Source organism: Condylura cristata, unplaced genomic scaffold (assembly GCF_000260355.1).
Source record: "Condylura cristata isolate star-nosed mole 26May11 unplaced genomic scaffold, ConCri1.0 scaffold00024, whole genome shotgun sequence".
Lineage (NCBI taxonomy): Eukaryota > Metazoa > Chordata > Mammalia > Eulipotyphla > Talpidae > Condylura > Condylura cristata.
The window spans coordinates 809,803-827,000 of NW_004567125.1; the positions used below are offsets into that span (position 1 = coordinate 809,803).

Here is a 17,198-nt window from a genome sequence, read left to right on the forward strand (position 1 = left end):
TGATCTTCTGCAGCAGAACCGTGGCTTCTGCGGCTCATCAGCCAGGGAAGGGCCTCTCCAAAGTTCCCAGTAGCTCCCGAATTGCACAGGAAGCCCTGAGCCCTTTCTGTAGTGACAGGCGGCTCAGATTTCATGTCACGCAGCCCATATCGTCAACACCACCATCCCCCTGATTGTTTTGTTCTTACCACACTTGTTTTTCAACAGAGAATCCAGGCCAGAGCCTGAACAGACTATTTCAGGAAGTACCGAAACGAAGAAATGGGTCTGAAGGTATGTTGCAGGCAGGTGCTTTTCTTTGCAGTTAGTAACCTAGGAAGCAGCATGTCCTTAGCTGTGCATTTGGGTTAAAACTGTGCAGTGTGATTCTGGCCTGGAACCTGATGGAAAAACAGAGCTAGTAAGTATAAAACAAAGCACGGGTTCAAGTTCGCACAGCGCCTCCTCCTGAGCTGCCTGCACTCTACTGAGCGCAGAACAGGAGCCGAGGGCAGTGCCACCCACGCATCAGCCCCCAAGCACGAGCCCAGCCCCCTTCAGGCCCAAAGCACGCCTCTCCCCGTCTTCTCAGAAGCAGGTGAAAGAGTCTAACAATGGTTGCTCTGAGAACAATCAGGTGACCGAGTCCAGTGAGATACTGCTGCTTCCTTGTCTGTCCTTTAACTCTGAACTGTGCTAAGGGCGTTCCGGAGAGGACACGTTCCCCACGCAGGGGGTCCCCGGGGGCCCTGGTGAGCCGACCCCACCGCACTCCTGGGAGTTGCAGCCCTAGCAGGGCTTTGTCGCGGTGTGTGCTTGTTAAGATGGAGTAACGTGGCAGTTCGTATTCAGTCAGGTTGTGAAACGGAGACACGTGGATGGCTTCCAGAAAGAACTGGGGCCAGCCCCCAGGCCACAGTAGCTCCAGTATGTCTGTTCACGTGGCTGCTCTGCAGAGCATCACCATGGGACAAAAACAGGCTGGATTCTTGTCCTTCGCTTCTGCAGGCTCCTCTCCTCGTTTGTAAATTTTAAAAAGGTAGATGGTAGAACCAAAACTGTTACGTCTTCAAGCTCTTGACTTTGCACATTCGGATGATTGATAGTCAAGCTCAACCCTGGACCCTCCTTTCCTATTTTTCACTCGGGATACCATCCTCAAGTGTGCAGAACACTGAAAGTAGCCCCAAGCCAAAGCCCTGGTCGGAGTTGCTTTTTAAAAACTCAGCAAAAAAGCCTTGCCTGTTAATTTGTTGTCTTTTTTTTTTTTTTTTAAATACAAGCTGAAATGACTTGCTCTCCCTCCTCCCAACTCACGGGTGACACACAGCTTGGGTAAATGTGAGAGCTTGTCCTCCTGGCTGGATAACGTTTAAGGCCAGGTGGGCTCCGCAGGAAGCCCTTCCTGCCCGGGACTCCGCCACCTGCTGTGCAGTTGCACGCACAGCAGGTGCGGGTCGGTGGGAGGCCACGCCGCCCGCGACCGTCGTGGCCTCGGCTGGGGAGCTATCTAATCAGAATGACATCTGCGTGCAGCACTGAGTTTTGTTCCAGGTGTGGGGCTCGATGTCATTGGTGTGGCTTCTCCCTACAGGTAATATCACCACCCGGATCCGAGCCTCCGAGACCGGGTCTGATGAAGCAATCAAGTCCATCCTGGAGCAAGCCAAAAGGGAGCTGCAAGTCCAGAAAACCGGTACGGAGCCGCTTCCTCTGCCACTGTCTCCCGCATGTGATTGAGGGAATTATATGAACTTTCTGGCCAGCAGCAGTTACCTTTAAGACAAACAAACAGCAATAAAATGTATGCCTTTGCGCTTTTGGGCAGGTGCTGAGGGGGACAGCTCTGTGTGACACACGGTCGCGTCACCAGCACCATTCTTGTCATGCTGTCGCCCCCTCGCAGTGACGGACCTAGGAGCCTGGGCCTCGAGCTCCTGGGCTGGACTTAGCCAGTAGTTTGTATCAAGTTCCCCTTTTTAAATGCAGCACAGGCTCTCGTTACTTACATGTTATCGTACTTGACCAAATAGTACTGAGGAAGGAGCTCCTAGCACAGATCCCAGAGTGAAAGTCGCTGAGGAGGGCCCGCCTGGTGGCGCTGCAGTTAGAGCGCAGCATCACAAAGCTGGCTGCTGCTGCTTCAGCACCAGTGCAGGCCTCCGCCAGGGAGCTGGCTCGCCTGGCGCGGCAGACCTCTCCTGACCCACCCGCTGCTCCCCTCAGCAGTGTGCTTCATACATCTGCTTGTTGTGCTCCCCACTCTGTCTGCATAAATAAACCTTTTTTTTTTTTTAAGATTTATTTATTTGTGCATACAGAACTGGGGTACAGGCCAGAGGCTCAGGGGCGGTGAGAGGCTTCACCAGAGACAGAGCGTGGAGCAGAACAGGCAGGTCGACGAAGTACACTGCTGAGGGGAGCAGCGGGCGGGTCAGGAGAGGTCTGCCACATCACGTGGTCACCTCCGGGGCAGGCGGGGATCGAACTCATGCGGAAGCGGCTTTAGATTCTCAGTGCTGTGCTTTAACCCGCTGTGCCACCAGGGAGGGCCCCCCTTTTTTTTTTAATCTGCTAGTAAGGCAGCACATGTTTCGCTGCGAGTCTCCCTCAGGAACCTCTGAGAGAGAGCCCTGTCCTTTCTCCACTCGTGGCCTGATAGAGAGGTGCTCGCCCCGTCTGGGCAGGCAGCTCAGGCCGGCTGGTGGGGAAGCCAGGTGCCCGGGTCTCCTCCTGGGCCGCCCCCAGGACTGCTCCGCAAGCCTCTCCTCCCTGGGCCTGGTGGCTGCCTGGGCTCTGGGCCAGGCCTGCCCCTGCCCCGCAGGCTCCTCGGGGGGGTGGGGGCTGGACCACAGCCACCCCCCCAGAAGAGAGTCAGCCTGTGGCGCCTGATCACAGGGCACTCTAGTCTGGTGTCACAGCCACTCACAGAAACAATGTTTCTAAAACTTGACGAAACCTCTAGAATTTCGCAACAAGCACCCCAAAATACTAAGCTTAAAAATGATGGGGGAACAGAACTCCAGGAGGGTGTGTCCCTGCACGTTCGCATGGTCCACGTCCTTGGCACGCGCAGGGTGGTGAATCCTCTCAGCGGGCGTGAGGCAGAGGCCGTCGGGTCACAGAGCATGGTGCGAATGCGGGCAAGTAGGCAGGGCCGGTAGCTCTCCCAGACGGCCCCCATTTGTGGAGGGCGAAGAGGGCGAGGTGGTGCGAGAGAGGCCCGCTCCCGGCCGCAGGGCAGCCAGCCCCTCCGCCGACTGACCGTGTTTGCTCCCCACAGCAGAGCCAGCCCAGCCTGCCTCGGCATCCGGCAGCGGCAACTCGGACGACGCCATCCGCTCCATCCTGCAGCAAGCCCGCCGAGAGATGGAGGCCCAGCAGGCCGGCCTCGACCCTGCCTTAAAGCAGCCGCCGCCGTCCCAGACTGACATCGCCATCCTCGCCCCCAAGTTAATGTCCTCCTCGCCCCTGTCCTCGGTGTCCGGTTACTCTCCTCTCGCCATCTCCCTGAAGAAGCCCCCCGCAGCCCCTGAGTCCAGTGCCGCCACTCTGCCAAACCCCCCGGCCCTCAAAAAGGAGTCCCAGGACGCGCCGGGACTGGACCTGCAGGTGGCGGCTGATTCCGCACAGGGCGTCCTGAGACACGTGAAGAACGAGCTCGGCCGCAGCGGCGTGTGGAAGGACCACTGGTGGAGCACCGTCCAGCCCGAGAGGAAGGGCGCCCTGTCCTCTGAGGATGCAAAGGGGGAAGAAGGCAGCGGTGGGAAAGAGAAAGGCGGCGGCGGCCAGGCTCGGGCCGAGCGCGGCCAGCTGCAGGGCCCCTCCTCCTCAGAGTACTGGAAAGAGTGGCCCAGCGCCGAGTCGCCATACTCCCAGAGCTCGGAGCTCAGCCTGACTGGAGCCAGCCGCAGCGAGACGCCCCAAAACAGCCCTCTGCCTTCCTCCCCAATCGTGCCCATGTCCAAGCCCGCCAAGCCCTCCGTCCCGCCACTGACCCCGGAGCAGTACGAGATCTACATGTACCAGGAGGTGGACACCATTGAGCTCACCCGGCAGGTCAAAGAGAAGCTGGCCAAGAACGGCATCTGTCAGAGGATCTTCGGGGAGAAGGTAAGGTGTCCCTTTGGGGGCTCAGGTTTCCCATCTCTTGCATTGCTCAGGACTAGGCATCTCTCTGGAGAATGTGACCGTTGCCCATTTAATTAGCCGCTGACTGACTGATGGAGCCTCCACTCCTAAATTTCTGGGGAGGGTGGCCAGTGAACGTCCTATTCGCCGCGTCACCACTGTGAGCCACGTTCCAGCCAGGCCCTCTCCTAAGACCCCTGGGTCACTGCGGGGCGATGAGAAAGTCACTACATGACCGACGGGAAAATCCGAGCTCAGGGGAAAGTAATACGTGGCCTAAGCCAGCAGGTCGCTGAACGTAAGTCCTACCTCGGCTGCCAGGCAGAGCCCAGAGGCACCTCTGCAGGCTGTGTGTGCCCAACATAGATCTGGGCGCTCAGAGAGGCAGCCAGCGCGAAGAGCCAAAAGACATTCGATAGAAAAGCCCCCTACCGTTGGGCTGTGCCTTTCCAGTAGTCCAGAAGGCACTTGGGGTGTCCACCAGAGAGGCGGGGCCGCTGCCTGAGGATGCGCCGCTAGACGCCGGCCCCGACGGCCCGCCCGCCGCTCGGTCCCTGCCTCCGGAAATGCCACGATTTATGAGTAAGCTTGGCACTTCTTGGTAACAGAGTTTACAGAATGGGGACGTACCAGGCCTGTGCACTGTAAGGAAACACAACACCCTCGGCGGAGCAGCCTCTGCGAGGCACTGGCCTCCGGGAGGCCCTGCTTGCTCCCTGCCCCGGGCCGCCTCCAGCGGGGGCCGTGCCAGGAGCCCTGGCAGCATCTGATTGTCGACTCTGTCCTGATTTTGCTAAAGGTGATGGGGGTGAGTAGAGATGAGGATGGAAATTTAAAATCCCTTGAAATTTCTAGTTCAGTGTTGTAAAAATATCATTTGAGAACATTTAAATAGACATTTGTGCTCATGCCTTAAATTTAGCAGAGACTTAATAGTGCTGAACTTGTTTGGCCCATGAGTGCAGTTTATTCTGGAACTTGAGAACTTTTCAGAAGAGTGATCGAATGCAGCCCCTAAATATCTCTGGGCTGCATCTGTGTCCTGTGTGGGGTGTTTGTGCCCATACATATGTATGGCCATATGTGAGCCAAAGGAAACTCGGGTATGTGCGTGCAACTTCCCCATCGTCTGCAGTGAGCTCCTCCGTGGCAGGCTCCCCGTCGCTGCCGCTCACCTCTGGGCACCCCCTGTTGAGCAGGATGTGATCGGAGGGAACAAACCTTTCTAAGTGCCAGCCTGGCCCAGTGCCAGCAGAGGAGACCGGCTTCCCACATCCTGCTGGCACTCCTCTGTTCCTGCCTCTAGAGGGGTCCTTGGCCCCACACTTCAGCCTTTCCTGGCGCCACAGGCAAAGAGCAAGGTGGTTCCGATGCTTCATCCTCAGGTTGTCAGGACAACGACCCCACAGCCTTGGCGGGATCAAGGCCCTGAGGCCGGAGGCCTCCGCTCTCCTGCCCGCCTGCCACTCCCAGGGAGCTAACTCTGGCTGCCGGGGCAGGGCCTTGGATCTGGGAAAGCTCATTTCCCGAGCCGTGGATGTGGCCATCGCCGGGCGGTGGGGGGTAGGGCCTGCGCTCTAGCCCAGGGTCTTGCATCGCTCGCACGCAGCCTCACGTGAAACTGGGCACTGACGCCTGTGTCTCTGGTCACCACTCCAGGTGCTGGGTCTGTCCCAGGGCAGTGTCAGCGACATGCTGTCCCGGCCGAAGCCATGGAGCAAGCTGACCCAGAAAGGCCGAGAACCCTTCATCCGGATGCAGCTCTGGCTGAACGGCGAGCTAGGCCAAGGAGTTCTGCCCGTCCAAGGGCAGCAGCAAGGGCCAGGTAAGGACAGGCCCACCCTGGTCAGCTGCGGGGCGGCCCCTCCGACCATGCCCTCAGCCGCTGGCTGATGCTGGGAGGACGGTCCGCGTCCTCGGCAGCCTGCTCCCACGTCGCTGACTGGGTCTTGGGAGAGAGAAGATTGTGCCTGGCTGATTTTATAAGCAGCAGAAAATGAGTTACCAATTAAGAAAAACGCTGTTTATACATAAATATAGGTAAAAGTCAAGGAGCTAAATCCGGGAGTCAGGAGACAAAATCTGCCACAGAGAGAGAATGAAAACCCCGCGGCCCTGCCTGCTCCTGGCCCGGGGTCCTGGCCGCTGCCAGCAGCCAGCCCGGGGCCTGCCTGTGTGGACGCCCTTTCAAGTCCTCCCAGGGAGGAGTGGGGACACACACACACACACACCAGCCTTGGGAGCCTTGCTCTGTCCCGGGCCGTGACTAGCGCATTAGGAAGCCTAGAACACCCCTCTGTTTTGTTGCCTTATGTAATTAGAACCTTTTTCTCCTTCAGTCCCCCATTCTGTGACGTCACTACAGGACCCCCTGCAGCAGGGCTGTGTGAGCTCAGGTAACTAGCACCTTTCTCTTGGTTTTGTGTGAGCTGTCTTGTTGCTTTGTGTTTTCCTGTCCTCTGGTCTGTAGGGGGAGACTCCGTTCTGAACCTGGTGAGCTGTACCCGCGGTACCCCGTTGGCCAGCTGGACTCCTCCAGGCCAGAGTTTCTAGCAGAGGTTGACAGCCCGGTGGATAGCTCCTTGCCGTTTTGCTCCTTCTCGCCACGTTCTGACAGCGGGCTGTGGGCATCTCGGAGTGAGGCCCTGTGTTTGGGGCGGGAACTAGATTCCGAGTCAGCCTGGTGTGGCCGTGGGGTATCCCGTAGGAGGGGGCCGGGCCAGCCACACCTCGCTGCTCCTGCATGGTTGTGGTAAGGGGAAGCGACCCTTGAGCCCACCATCCAGCAAGAAGGATGACTGGCAGGGGCCCTGCGAGCCTTTCGGGGGGGTGACTGGGTTCACAGCTGGTGATGCTCGGGCTGAAGCTTGGAGTCAGCCGGGGAGTGGCAGAGCCAGGCCCGGCGTTTCGGCCGAGATGCTCGGGTCTTCCTGCCGGCGTCTGAGCACCCCAGGGTCTCTTTGAGGGGAGGCTGTGCCGTGTGGACTCCCAGCCGTGGCACCTGGACGTGGCCACCGGGCTGGCCCACGCGCCTGTCCTTGCCACACTCCCACGGGTGCAGAGCGGTCTCGCCCCCCTTGCAGGGACAGCCAGCATCAAAAGCTGTCGCTCTTTTTTCCTCTTTATTTTTCTAAACATGTTGATTAGGCTCCATATCCCATTGATTCATTGAAAACACAAACAAAGCTAAGTGAGGAACGTGAAGCCGCCAGCCTGCTGGAAGTTTTATGAGGGAAACATGTGCAGCGAGGGGAACAGCTGGGCGGCGGCGCCGAGAGACACAGACCCGCGCAGATGCGGCCAGGGCAGCTGGTGGCTGTGGTCTGGCGGGGAGAGGGGGTTTGTATTTGGGGTGTTCTGTCTTGATTTTAGCCAAAATGGAGAGCGGAAGACTGTACTGTCCTCAAGCCTTTGGTTTTCTTGGCTGGACAGCTAAACAGAATGGCTGTCCACCTGAAAGATCAGGTGTCCTCACATCTTTGCGGGGTTGGCCAACTTAATTAGCAAGTACCAGAGAACTTCCCCGGCACTGGCTCGAATTCAAACTGCATTAGGGAAAATAATGGACACAGTTGTTTATGCTGGAGTTTTGTGAACGTTTGCATGGAAAATGAGCCTTACCCTGTCAAGTTGGCCTCTTGAATGCTCCAAGAGAATTTGCTGCCCCATCAAAATCAGCCTGAACTTGGCAGACTGTGACAGGTGGTTTCTAGATCAAAACCCCCTGTCCTCCCGCTCCAGGTCACTTATGACCTATGCCAAGACCTCCCCAGTGCCCAAACAAATCCTTACAGGATGCCTCTTTATTTTTTATTGTAGCTGGTAACTGCCACCATGCAGGAAAATTTGTACAACTCTCACTTTGCCCGTGTAGGAAAAGCAGGGTCCTCAGAGGCATGTAAATGATATTTGTAAGACGTCGAATTACTTCATAAAATAAAGTTATATGAAGCTCTTGGGGCGTTTGCAGGTGGAGGAGGGGGAAGGAAGGAGGAGTGAGGCTCTTATTTACAACGAGCACTTCGAGCTTCCAGTGGCATCTTGGAAGTGGCCTGTGGCCCCCCCCAGCAGGATGACATAAGGGTTGCAGATAGCTCCCCCAGTGGGCCTGCGTCAGTCAGCGACAGGGAAGCCGTCGGGAGAAGTAATAGTTAATTACGGTGGCTGTGGAGGAAAATATTTTATATTCTAGGCAAACAAAGTTTGTAATATCGCGATGGTAACTTAAGCAAAATTCTCTCTTTGATTCAGGAAAGAGAAAGAACTTGTTAAAAGGAAAGAATGTGAGTGGTAGTATTCTTGTTAGACATTGCTCTATCAATGCTAGCCTTCCAAGAGTGTCTTTTTGTAGTAGCTCTGCTTTCCAGCGTGTGGGATTTGGATCAGAAAAGTAGAATCATTTTGTGATGGTGAGTGGTGACATATCATCGGGTTGAATCACTCTAGGATCGTCCTTGACAGCTTAAAAAAACAGTGTCTCTGAGGAAGCATTCAGCACTGCTGCCTCCACAGGCGTGGGGGTGAGGTCTTCCGGTCCTAGGATTTCCACCGCATTCTGATTCCCTCGTCTCGCTCTGACGACCACGGCATCCTTTTCAAGAAGTCCCAGGCTCAGAATGATGCTCGGTCCTTGGTGGTGACGCCCCGAGGCCTCTGCGCACAGAGGCTCCGCCTGGTAGACCAGGTGGCCAAAGGGAGGTAATTCCAACCCTGGACTGTCCTGTCCCTGAGTATGGGCGAGAAGTACTCGGTCTCTGAGGACCCAGACCCCTGAGCTGGGTGGCGCTTAGCGTCCCAGGAGGGGAAGGACTTTGGAAGACTTGCCATCTGTCCAGTCGGTCAGCCACAGCCCTTCAGTAGAAGTGGCAGCCTCAGAGATAGTGGGGCTAATACCAGGGCCCTGTGCTCAGTTACCATGGCGATGAGGTGCCACGAGAGTAGAGCCGCCTCACTCATCTGAACCGCAAACTGCTGACGCAGGAATCTGCTCCTCGCTGCAGCATCCCTGTCGGCCTTTCTGCCCGGCTTGTTGCCCCTCGGCATCTCCACCTTCCTTAGTGATGTGTGTGTCAGGCTTGCCGGTCATTTCACAGTGAGGAGGGAGACAATGACGTTTCAGTGGTGGCGTCATCTTCTCCCCCTGGAGGATGTAACCGTTTCTGAATGCCCCTTCGATGGTTTGTGCACTGGGGTGATGAGTCTGGGTGTCGAGGAACGACGATGCCATTTTCAGCCCTGGATCTCGCTCCTGGCCTGTGCTTCTTTCTCTTTGCAAGCTGCAGGGCCTTGATGAAGAGTCAGGTGAGCAGCATGTGCTGTGCCAGCCTGAGTAATGTGCCAGCCAAAAAGAGAAACTTTTTGAAAAAGGCTTTTTTCAGGACCGAACATAAGATCATCCCCTGTTATCTATTTGGTTTTCTGCAGACATTTCTGTGTTGGCTTCTTTCACAGTTCCCAGTGTCTTGGGCAGGGCGACCATGAACACGGGGACCCCTCCGGGGCTCCGGAGCTCTAATCTGGCGAATGTCACTGGAAGAGAGCATTGCAGGGAGTCCTCCGGAGATGGAGTCCCTGAGTCTCCCTTTTGTTTATCTTCCATCCTAGGGGCCATCCACCACCTGACCTCCCACTGCTTAGCAATAGCTGTGCCCAGGGGAAGCCAAGGAGCACTGACGGGAGGGGGGAGCAAGGAAGGCTTGTTTTCTCAGAGGGTGACTGCAGTCATGCTCATCAGCTAGTTGTTTTTTAAAGGGGAGAAAACCTTGAGATACGGTGAATGGTGTGTGTGTGTGTGTGTGTGTGTGTGTGTGTGTGTGTGTGTGTGTATGGACTGGTAGGTAGATATGATCTAGTAGCCCTTTGTGTTTTTGTTTTGTTTTGTTTTTTCCTTTTTCATTCCTTAAAACTCATTTCATATTCACAGTTCCTTGGTGTGATTAATCTTTTTGCCCCTAGGGAAGGAAGGGAAACAAGAGACAACTCTAAAGGGGGGAGGAAAGAGGAAAGGAACAGATTTTCCTTGGATGCAACAACGTTAGTCATTACGTTAGGAGAAATGATAGAGAAGAGTTGCCAGATGCTCTCAGCTTTGTAACTCTTTAATCTGGTAGCATTTCATTACTGTAGCTAACAAGCTGTTACTGCCTGCTTCCACACCAGCTTCAGATGGATTGTTGCGGGTTGTATAAGCAGAAGGGTGGCCGAGTCTCCTTGGATTAATCATAAAATATCTGGCTCACCCCCAGCACGTCAGCCAGGACCTATGGGTTCCACACCCTCCGTGCTGCAGAGAACCCCCTGCTCCGCGTCCCTGGCCTCACTCGAGAAGACAGCTGTGGGAGGTCTCTTGGCCCCTCCCCTGCCATGGTGGCCACAGGACTGGGCTGTCATGGCCGCACAGCTGCCTGGCCACTACCCTCCTTAGGGACAGGCAGGCGTTCCTTTTACATATATAATGACTCTAGCTTAGTGCCCATGAGATGACCATGAATATGTCCAGGGTTTTGGTGGTTTGAACTCAGAGCTGGGTTTTGATGCCGTTTCCTTGAATAAGCAATCAGTTCCCCAATTCTAATGACTAAGTCAGGGTGTGGCATTTGGGTAGCATTGATAGGAAAAGGAAGGGCTGGTTGCACCCCGGAAAATTCCATAGCACTGTCTAAAGCAGACAGAACTCATCCTTACTAGATAGATATAAAATTGTTTCCCCTTTCATTGAAATAAATCAAGGAAAGTAACTGTTGCTTCTCTGCAGTGAGAATTAGTTCAACCCTTGATTAGTTTGAATAGCTTTTAAAAAATTTACACATACCTGATTGACAAATTTCCACAGACGACAAAGTAGAAACGGAAGAGAATAGTGGAAAGCCACACGTGAGCTCGGGCTCCCGCCCCTGGGCAGGCGCCTGGTCTCTGCCCCTCGGTCTGGGGCTCCGTCTCCACACCCAGCTCAGCCATGAACACGGAGGCCAGGACCACGTGCCCATTTGTTTTCTCCTTTCTTGGTTGTAACCTGTGTTAAGATGTTTTTACTTTGTCAAAAATGCCACAATAAAAGAATTCTCGACTTTCAGGTCAGAAGAGATAGGTTGGCACGGGTCATAGCTCAGGGGTAGCGCATTTGACTGCAGAAGATAGCTTCTGGCCCCACACACAGCCCCTTTCCTGTCAGCTGTCATCTGACATCCGGGGGGTGCAGGCCTTCGGAGATGCCCAGGATGAAGGGCTGGGGGAGAACATTCCAGGTGGAGAGCTTTGCAGGTAGAAAGGTTTGTTGCGGGAAGAGAGTGTGGTGTCAATGGAGCCTTTGAAAAAAGTGAGAAACCCTTAAGTCAAAGGCCTTTTATTTCTTAAGTAACAATAGGAAAGTGGATTATGGAAGAATTTTGTCTTTTCTTCACATGGACTGTAGACTGTGTATTGCTGCCTTTTGTCATAACAAAAGTGTGGGGGCAGCATAGAAGCAGGACTCCTTGCTCCTTCAAGGTGACCCTGGTGACCTTATATGGCAGTCTCAGCCCAAGGATATTCACCTGCCACATCACTCCCCGAAGCACTCCTTGCCCCTCGTTCTTGAGAGGAGGTGGGCTGTGGCCTGTGATTGGTGGCGTAGCCACGGGCTTCTCTTCTGAAGAGATCACAGGGTGGAGGCTGGAGAGGGTGTGCGGCGTTTAATGCGTTTAGTGGGGACCCCTCGGCTGAGAACTCAAGTAGCTGTTCCCCCATACCTACCAAGGTGGCCTAGGATATTGTGCTGTGAGTTGACTTCTAATTGTATTTTCCAAAGAAAGGGGGGGTTGGTTGTGCGGCTGCTAACCCTTCAAGAGCCACGAGGCAGGCTGAGGGCAGGCTGAGGGCCAGCGCCCTCCCCTGCCCCACCCGCTAGCTGCAGGAGAGGGGACAGGCACGCGTCAGCAATTCCCTGGAAGCGTGACCGGTCAGGACCACCTGCCTGCAGTGCCTGTGCGCAAGTGCTGCCAGCTGCCCTGGCCATTCCAGCCCTTGTGCCAGTCCGCATGTTACCCCAAAGTGGGCCCTGCCACGGCAGCACAGGAGGACAGAGGCAGGGTGGACACCGTTTCATGCCTTAGACACCAGAGCGGGACAGGCCCAGGCTTTGCCCCAGCACACTGCAACGCAGACCCGGCACGGGCGGGCAGCCGCCGTGCGAGACTGCCCACCCCGCGCCCCATCTCCAGGCCACAGATGTCGCAATCCCTGGGAAAAGGCCACCCCGGCATAAAGCGGCCCCCAAAGGTCTTCATTCCCAGAGTGGGATCTGTCCCTGGGCTATTCCAAAGCAAAGAGGTGAGAATTAGAGCAGGGAGTTTTTATTTGACTTTTTTTTCTAAGTTATGATTTGTGGAAGTTTTTTGAAGGAAGTGCACCATGGTTACAAAATGTAAGCGTTCAAAGGGGGTTATACCCTCAGCCTCCAGCCCCACTCCCCACTTTCCATCAGATGGCCCATGGGTAGAAGCCTCCTGCCGGGAGGCGGGAACCCGCGGGGTGTGTGTACTTCGCCTTTCTCACCGGTCACGAGTCGGAGCCTTTCCTAGGCCAGTACTGAAGAATTTCCTCCTACGGCAGTAGGAATTCCTGTATGTGAAAAGACCGTATTTCATTTAACCCATCACTGTTGAGAGGTGCTTAAATTGATTTAATACAAAGCGCAAGGCACCGCCACCGTCGCCAGCTCAGGTGAGCAGCATGGCGGCCCGGGCCTGTGTGGGTGCTCAGGGCTCGTCCTGCCCTTCTGCTGAGTCGCTGTGTGGCCTTGGCAAATGACACGACTTCTCTGTGTCTTGGTTTCATCTATACAATAGCAAAAATAAAGTGCCTGTGTCCTAGACTATTGGGAGGTTGGGGGGGGGGGGAATCCCATTAGAAGACCTGGAAGCAGCGGCCGGCTATGAGGAAGTACCCTTTGGACTGGGCTTTTCTGCACAGGCAGGTGTGTGTGCACAAAGAGTGGCCCTCTTACCTCAGAACAGAGAAGAAGCGAGCCTCTCACTCCTGTGATGGGGACGGTCCAGTGCAGGCCTCACCACACCAGCGGTCGGCTAAGGACGACCTGCATGCCACTCCCCAGCCTCCTGGCTTCCCGGAAGTGCCACCATCTTTGAAGCTCTCCACCTGCCATCCCTTAAGTTGACCAGCGTCTTGGAGCTTCAGGAGGAAGGCCGAGGTCATGCTTCAGGCCACTGGGGCAAACCAGTGCACCAGGCCCGGTCACGGGTGAGGCAGCCCAGCGTGAGCGTCGTCCGGCCAGCGAGGTGAACACCCTCGCCCACACACTCACGCGGCTTCCCTGGCCCTCGTGCGGTGCCCACTCCCAGGAGAAGGCCCCACAGGCTCCAGTCACAAGCCTCCGGACACGCCTCCTTTCTCCTTTAGACCTTCTTCGGAAAACAGAATTTACAGTACATTGAGCATTCGGTTCAAGAGGCAAAAGTAGGTCATAGGAGCAAATGAGGGCTCCGTTCTTCAATAGTTTGGTTCTAGGCGAAGGGGATGAAGAAGCTTTAGCAGCTAAAAAACCCTCAGGTAATTTTTAACATTGGCAGGGAGAAAATGAGGAAACTCACGTATATTTGCATCTTTTCTGTGTTTGCACAGTGCTAACACCTTTTAAGTCTTTTCATCAGTAAACAAAAAATCTCATTGCCCTGCTTATGGGTTGAGAAAGCCAAGGCTCAAAGATGAGAAGGGGCCTGTCCCCGTCAGGAAGCAGAGAGGAGGGGACATGTGTGTGGTCCTGTGGCCTCGGTCCCCCAGTGGGTGAAGGGTTGGTCTCCCACAGAACCCACACTGAGAAGTCAAGGCCACCTTTCAAAACAAGGAATAAAACCGGGTTCAAGTTTCAAGTGGACACACATCATAAATCAGACCTCAGGCAGAAAGTCAGATGCCTCAGTTAACCCAAGGTGCATCCCTTGTGTTTCAGTTGGGGGGGCAGAAGCAGACCCGATTTTGTCAAGTTTTGCCACTGAAAGTCTTTATCTCCAGGCTGCCCTGGAGCCCCTCCCCATCTAAAACTGCGGGAAATACAGCGGCCCGGGGACATTTCCCATGCTGAGAGACAGCTCCCTTCAGCCAGAGTCCCTCTGCCTCCCAGTGACCCTGAACCAGCCCGAGAGTCTGGCTCCAGCCCCGGCTCCATGCTCAGATTCCCTCCAGGAGAGAGCAGGGAGTCCCCTGCTTCACCGTCACCCGCTTCGTCTTGAGTCTGTTTTGTTCTTCCCTTTGGAACTGGGTTCCTAAATATAGCCTGAGTCTGAATTGGCAGATGTTGGGTTTGTCCTTTACAAGAGGACCAAAATTAGTCTGTCATTTGGCACCTAAATAAAGCAGCCACACTGCCTTTGTACCAACTTTGCAATTAGACGTCGCAGCGTTTCATTTGATGAGGAAACTTTCTCGAAAGCCGCAGGAGCACCTCTGAAACCAGAAGGCTGAGGAGAGAGGCTCTCGGTGGCCGGGGGACGCGCTGGCCCTCTGGTGCCTGTTACGGCCAGTTTTGTTCCAAGTGGTTTAAATACCTCATTGAAATTGCAAAAGGATCAATACTCCACAGAAATAGCACTCGGCGAGAACAGCGGTGGTTACTCTGATTTGGGGAGGGAAAAGAACAATCTGTCCAGAGTGCCTGGAGCCAGGTTAGCAGAGGGGCTCCCCAGGGGCAGCAGAAAGATGTTATAATCAATTACCACATCATAACACTGATGTATGATAATTACTGAGTGTTTCTCCTGAGATAGTGCAGCATTTGGCTGGGATGCAGTTCTTTCATGGTCCACTGCCTGATTAATATGCAAATAATAGGCTGATTGCATGATGAATGCAGAAAATGAGTTCGCTGATAACGTGAGCACTGAAGCGGGAAGATGATAAATTACTTTTACTGACTGTCCTACATTAAGTACCCTTTCTCAACAATTTCATCACAAATTAAGTAAAGCAGTATAGAGAGATTAGGAGGATGTGCAAAATAATGTACCTTAATAGCTTCTCTAATACCGTTGCGTGTAACAAAAATGTCATTTGGTTCTGCTCAGCACGACCCTGGGTCCATGTAGGGCCAGGCCGTTCACTCACCTGAGTGTGGTCGGGACGTAGGGAAGCGCCCCCTGGCCACCGGCTCGCCAGGCCCCCTCGCGGTGTTGCTGACGAGGGCACAGGCCGCGCTGGGGCCCCTGAGCAGAGCAGTGGACGCTTGGAGGCTGCTGCCCACCGTGTGTCTGGGGGCAGGGAGAGTTTCCGAGCTGCAGGCCCGGAGTCTCAGAAAGAAAACAATATTTAAGACTGCCTCCCAGCGCTCCCCCAACTCGTAGAAACCTGGGGAAATGAATTCCGCCGCGAGAGCGGCGCGGAGAGCCGCCTGCCAGAGTGTGACTGTCGGTGACGGATGAGCGGGCCGCCGGGAGCCGGAGCAGGCCCTGGAGAGGGAGCGCGCGGGCGCGCGCAGGCGCGCTCACGCACGGTGATTAATCTGTGATTACAGCAACGCCGTTTAACTAGAGGGTTTGTTTTTTCCCATCTCGGTAATATATATTTAGACTGTTTGTATGACATACATTTTCTCTTAATGCACAGGGACGCACTGATAAGTGTTCATACACACAGCTGGTTCAGTAATAGGGTTATTGAAGGTAATTTGAGAGCGTTCTTTCTGTATCGTTTGGGTCTGTAGAAAAGCCGGGAAAGGGGCAAGCCCTGTGCCCCTCAAGCGGGGCCACTGTGTCACTCGCTAATGCCACCTTGTCAGGCTGAGTGCACTGCTGCAGTTGAACTCTCACTTGAGGGTTTTTCATCTTCATAGTCCCAAACTCTGCTGTGGACGTGCCTGTTTGCATAAGAGCGTGTAAGAGAGACCCGGAACTGGGTGGCCCCTGAGGGGAGCAGATTTACACCCAGGTGCCTGCACGCGCTGCACAGGTGCGCCCAGCTCGGCCGCGTCCCCTCGGCAGCCTCGGGGAGCCTCGCCTCAGCGCAGGGCGGCTGCAAGCAGTTGTTGCTCCCCAGCCTCTGGGGAAGCGAGGAGATTAACTAGCGGCCCCAAGAGCACCCAGGAGCGCCCGCCGTGCTCTCCAGCTGCCAGGTGATGGGGGAGCCGGGAGTTTGTAGAGCCAGCCCGCCTCCCGACACCCCGGCACCGCTAGCGCCAGAGCCGCCGCCTCCCGGTGTGTGGACCGCACCCAACGGCCCCCGCTGGTGAAATGCACCCGGGTGAACTCGGCCTCTTCTCCCCAGGACAGCCACTCACCCTACCCCGTGCTCCTTGGTGAGAACACTGCGTGGCCGCCCGGCCGCGGGCCCGCTCTCCTTTCCCTCGCTGGCCGCGCACAGGCCCTGTGCCCTAAGTGGGTCCAGGCTTCTGTGTTTGCTGCCCGCGGCACCCCGCGCTGGCCCAAGACGGCACCCCGCTTCAGCCCCTTCCCTAGCGGTGGAGCCGCCTCTGAGTGTGGTCAGCCCCCTCCCCCCCCCCCCCACGCGCCTCTGCAAGCTGCTTCTGGCTCTCCTTCCCTCCCTCCAGCCTCAGCTTCTGTGCCCCGGTATCAGCTCCCACTGCCCCCAGAGCGCAGGGGCTTCATTCTTGGGCAAAAGGTACAACAGGCCTGTCTTCAGATGTCTGAGAAGTCTATTTCAGGAGATAAATATAAATAGCACAAGTGGAATAACAACTTTGCTTTTACTAAGTAAGTTTTTAGTTAATAACGCATTCTGGCTCCTGTGTGACTTAAGAGTTCCTGAGGCAGACTTCTGAAAGTGTGCTGCGCACACACCCGCAGCCCCTGGGTACCCGGCCTTCACCCCACCCGGCCTGGCTCCTGTCCTGGCAGGCAGAGGGCCATGAGAGTCAAAGAAACTAGATCCCGTGAGGGGCACCCATGCTCCCTGCTCAGGCTCCTCCTCCCGCCTCTCCCCTCCTCCTGACCTTCCTTGGGTTGCTGGTTTTTGGCTCTGGAAAAAGAGCAAACCCGGAGGTGTGCTGGGATTTTCAGTGATGAAGGCCATGCCAGTGCCAAGGTTGACGGAGGGCCACAGAGTCTCTCTACCTGGTTATTGGGAGGATGCACATGACCGTT

General features: G+C 55.4%; 1 protein-coding gene across 4 annotated transcripts in view; it reads left to right on the plus strand.

The window, feature by feature from the left end:
- The window catches only part of CUX1 (cut-like homeobox 1), a 313,834-nt gene that overhangs the window by 251,543 nt on the left and 45,093 nt on the right, over positions 1-17,198 (plus strand). For 2 of the 4 annotated variants that reach the window (XM_012729010.1, XM_012729009.1), the window contains exons 16-20: positions 208-273; positions 1,574-1,675; positions 3,263-4,092; positions 5,770-5,935; positions 6,450-6,506. The exons of the other annotated variants lie outside the window; for them this stretch is intronic. In XM_012729010.1, the coding sequence (XP_012584464.1) occupies positions 208-273; positions 1,574-1,675; positions 3,263-4,092; positions 5,770-5,935; positions 6,450-6,506 (1,221 nt within the window). The remainder of the gene's footprint in view (positions 1-207; positions 274-1,573; positions 1,676-3,262; positions 4,093-5,769; positions 5,936-6,449; positions 6,507-17,198) is intronic. 4 annotated transcript variants of the gene reach the window in all.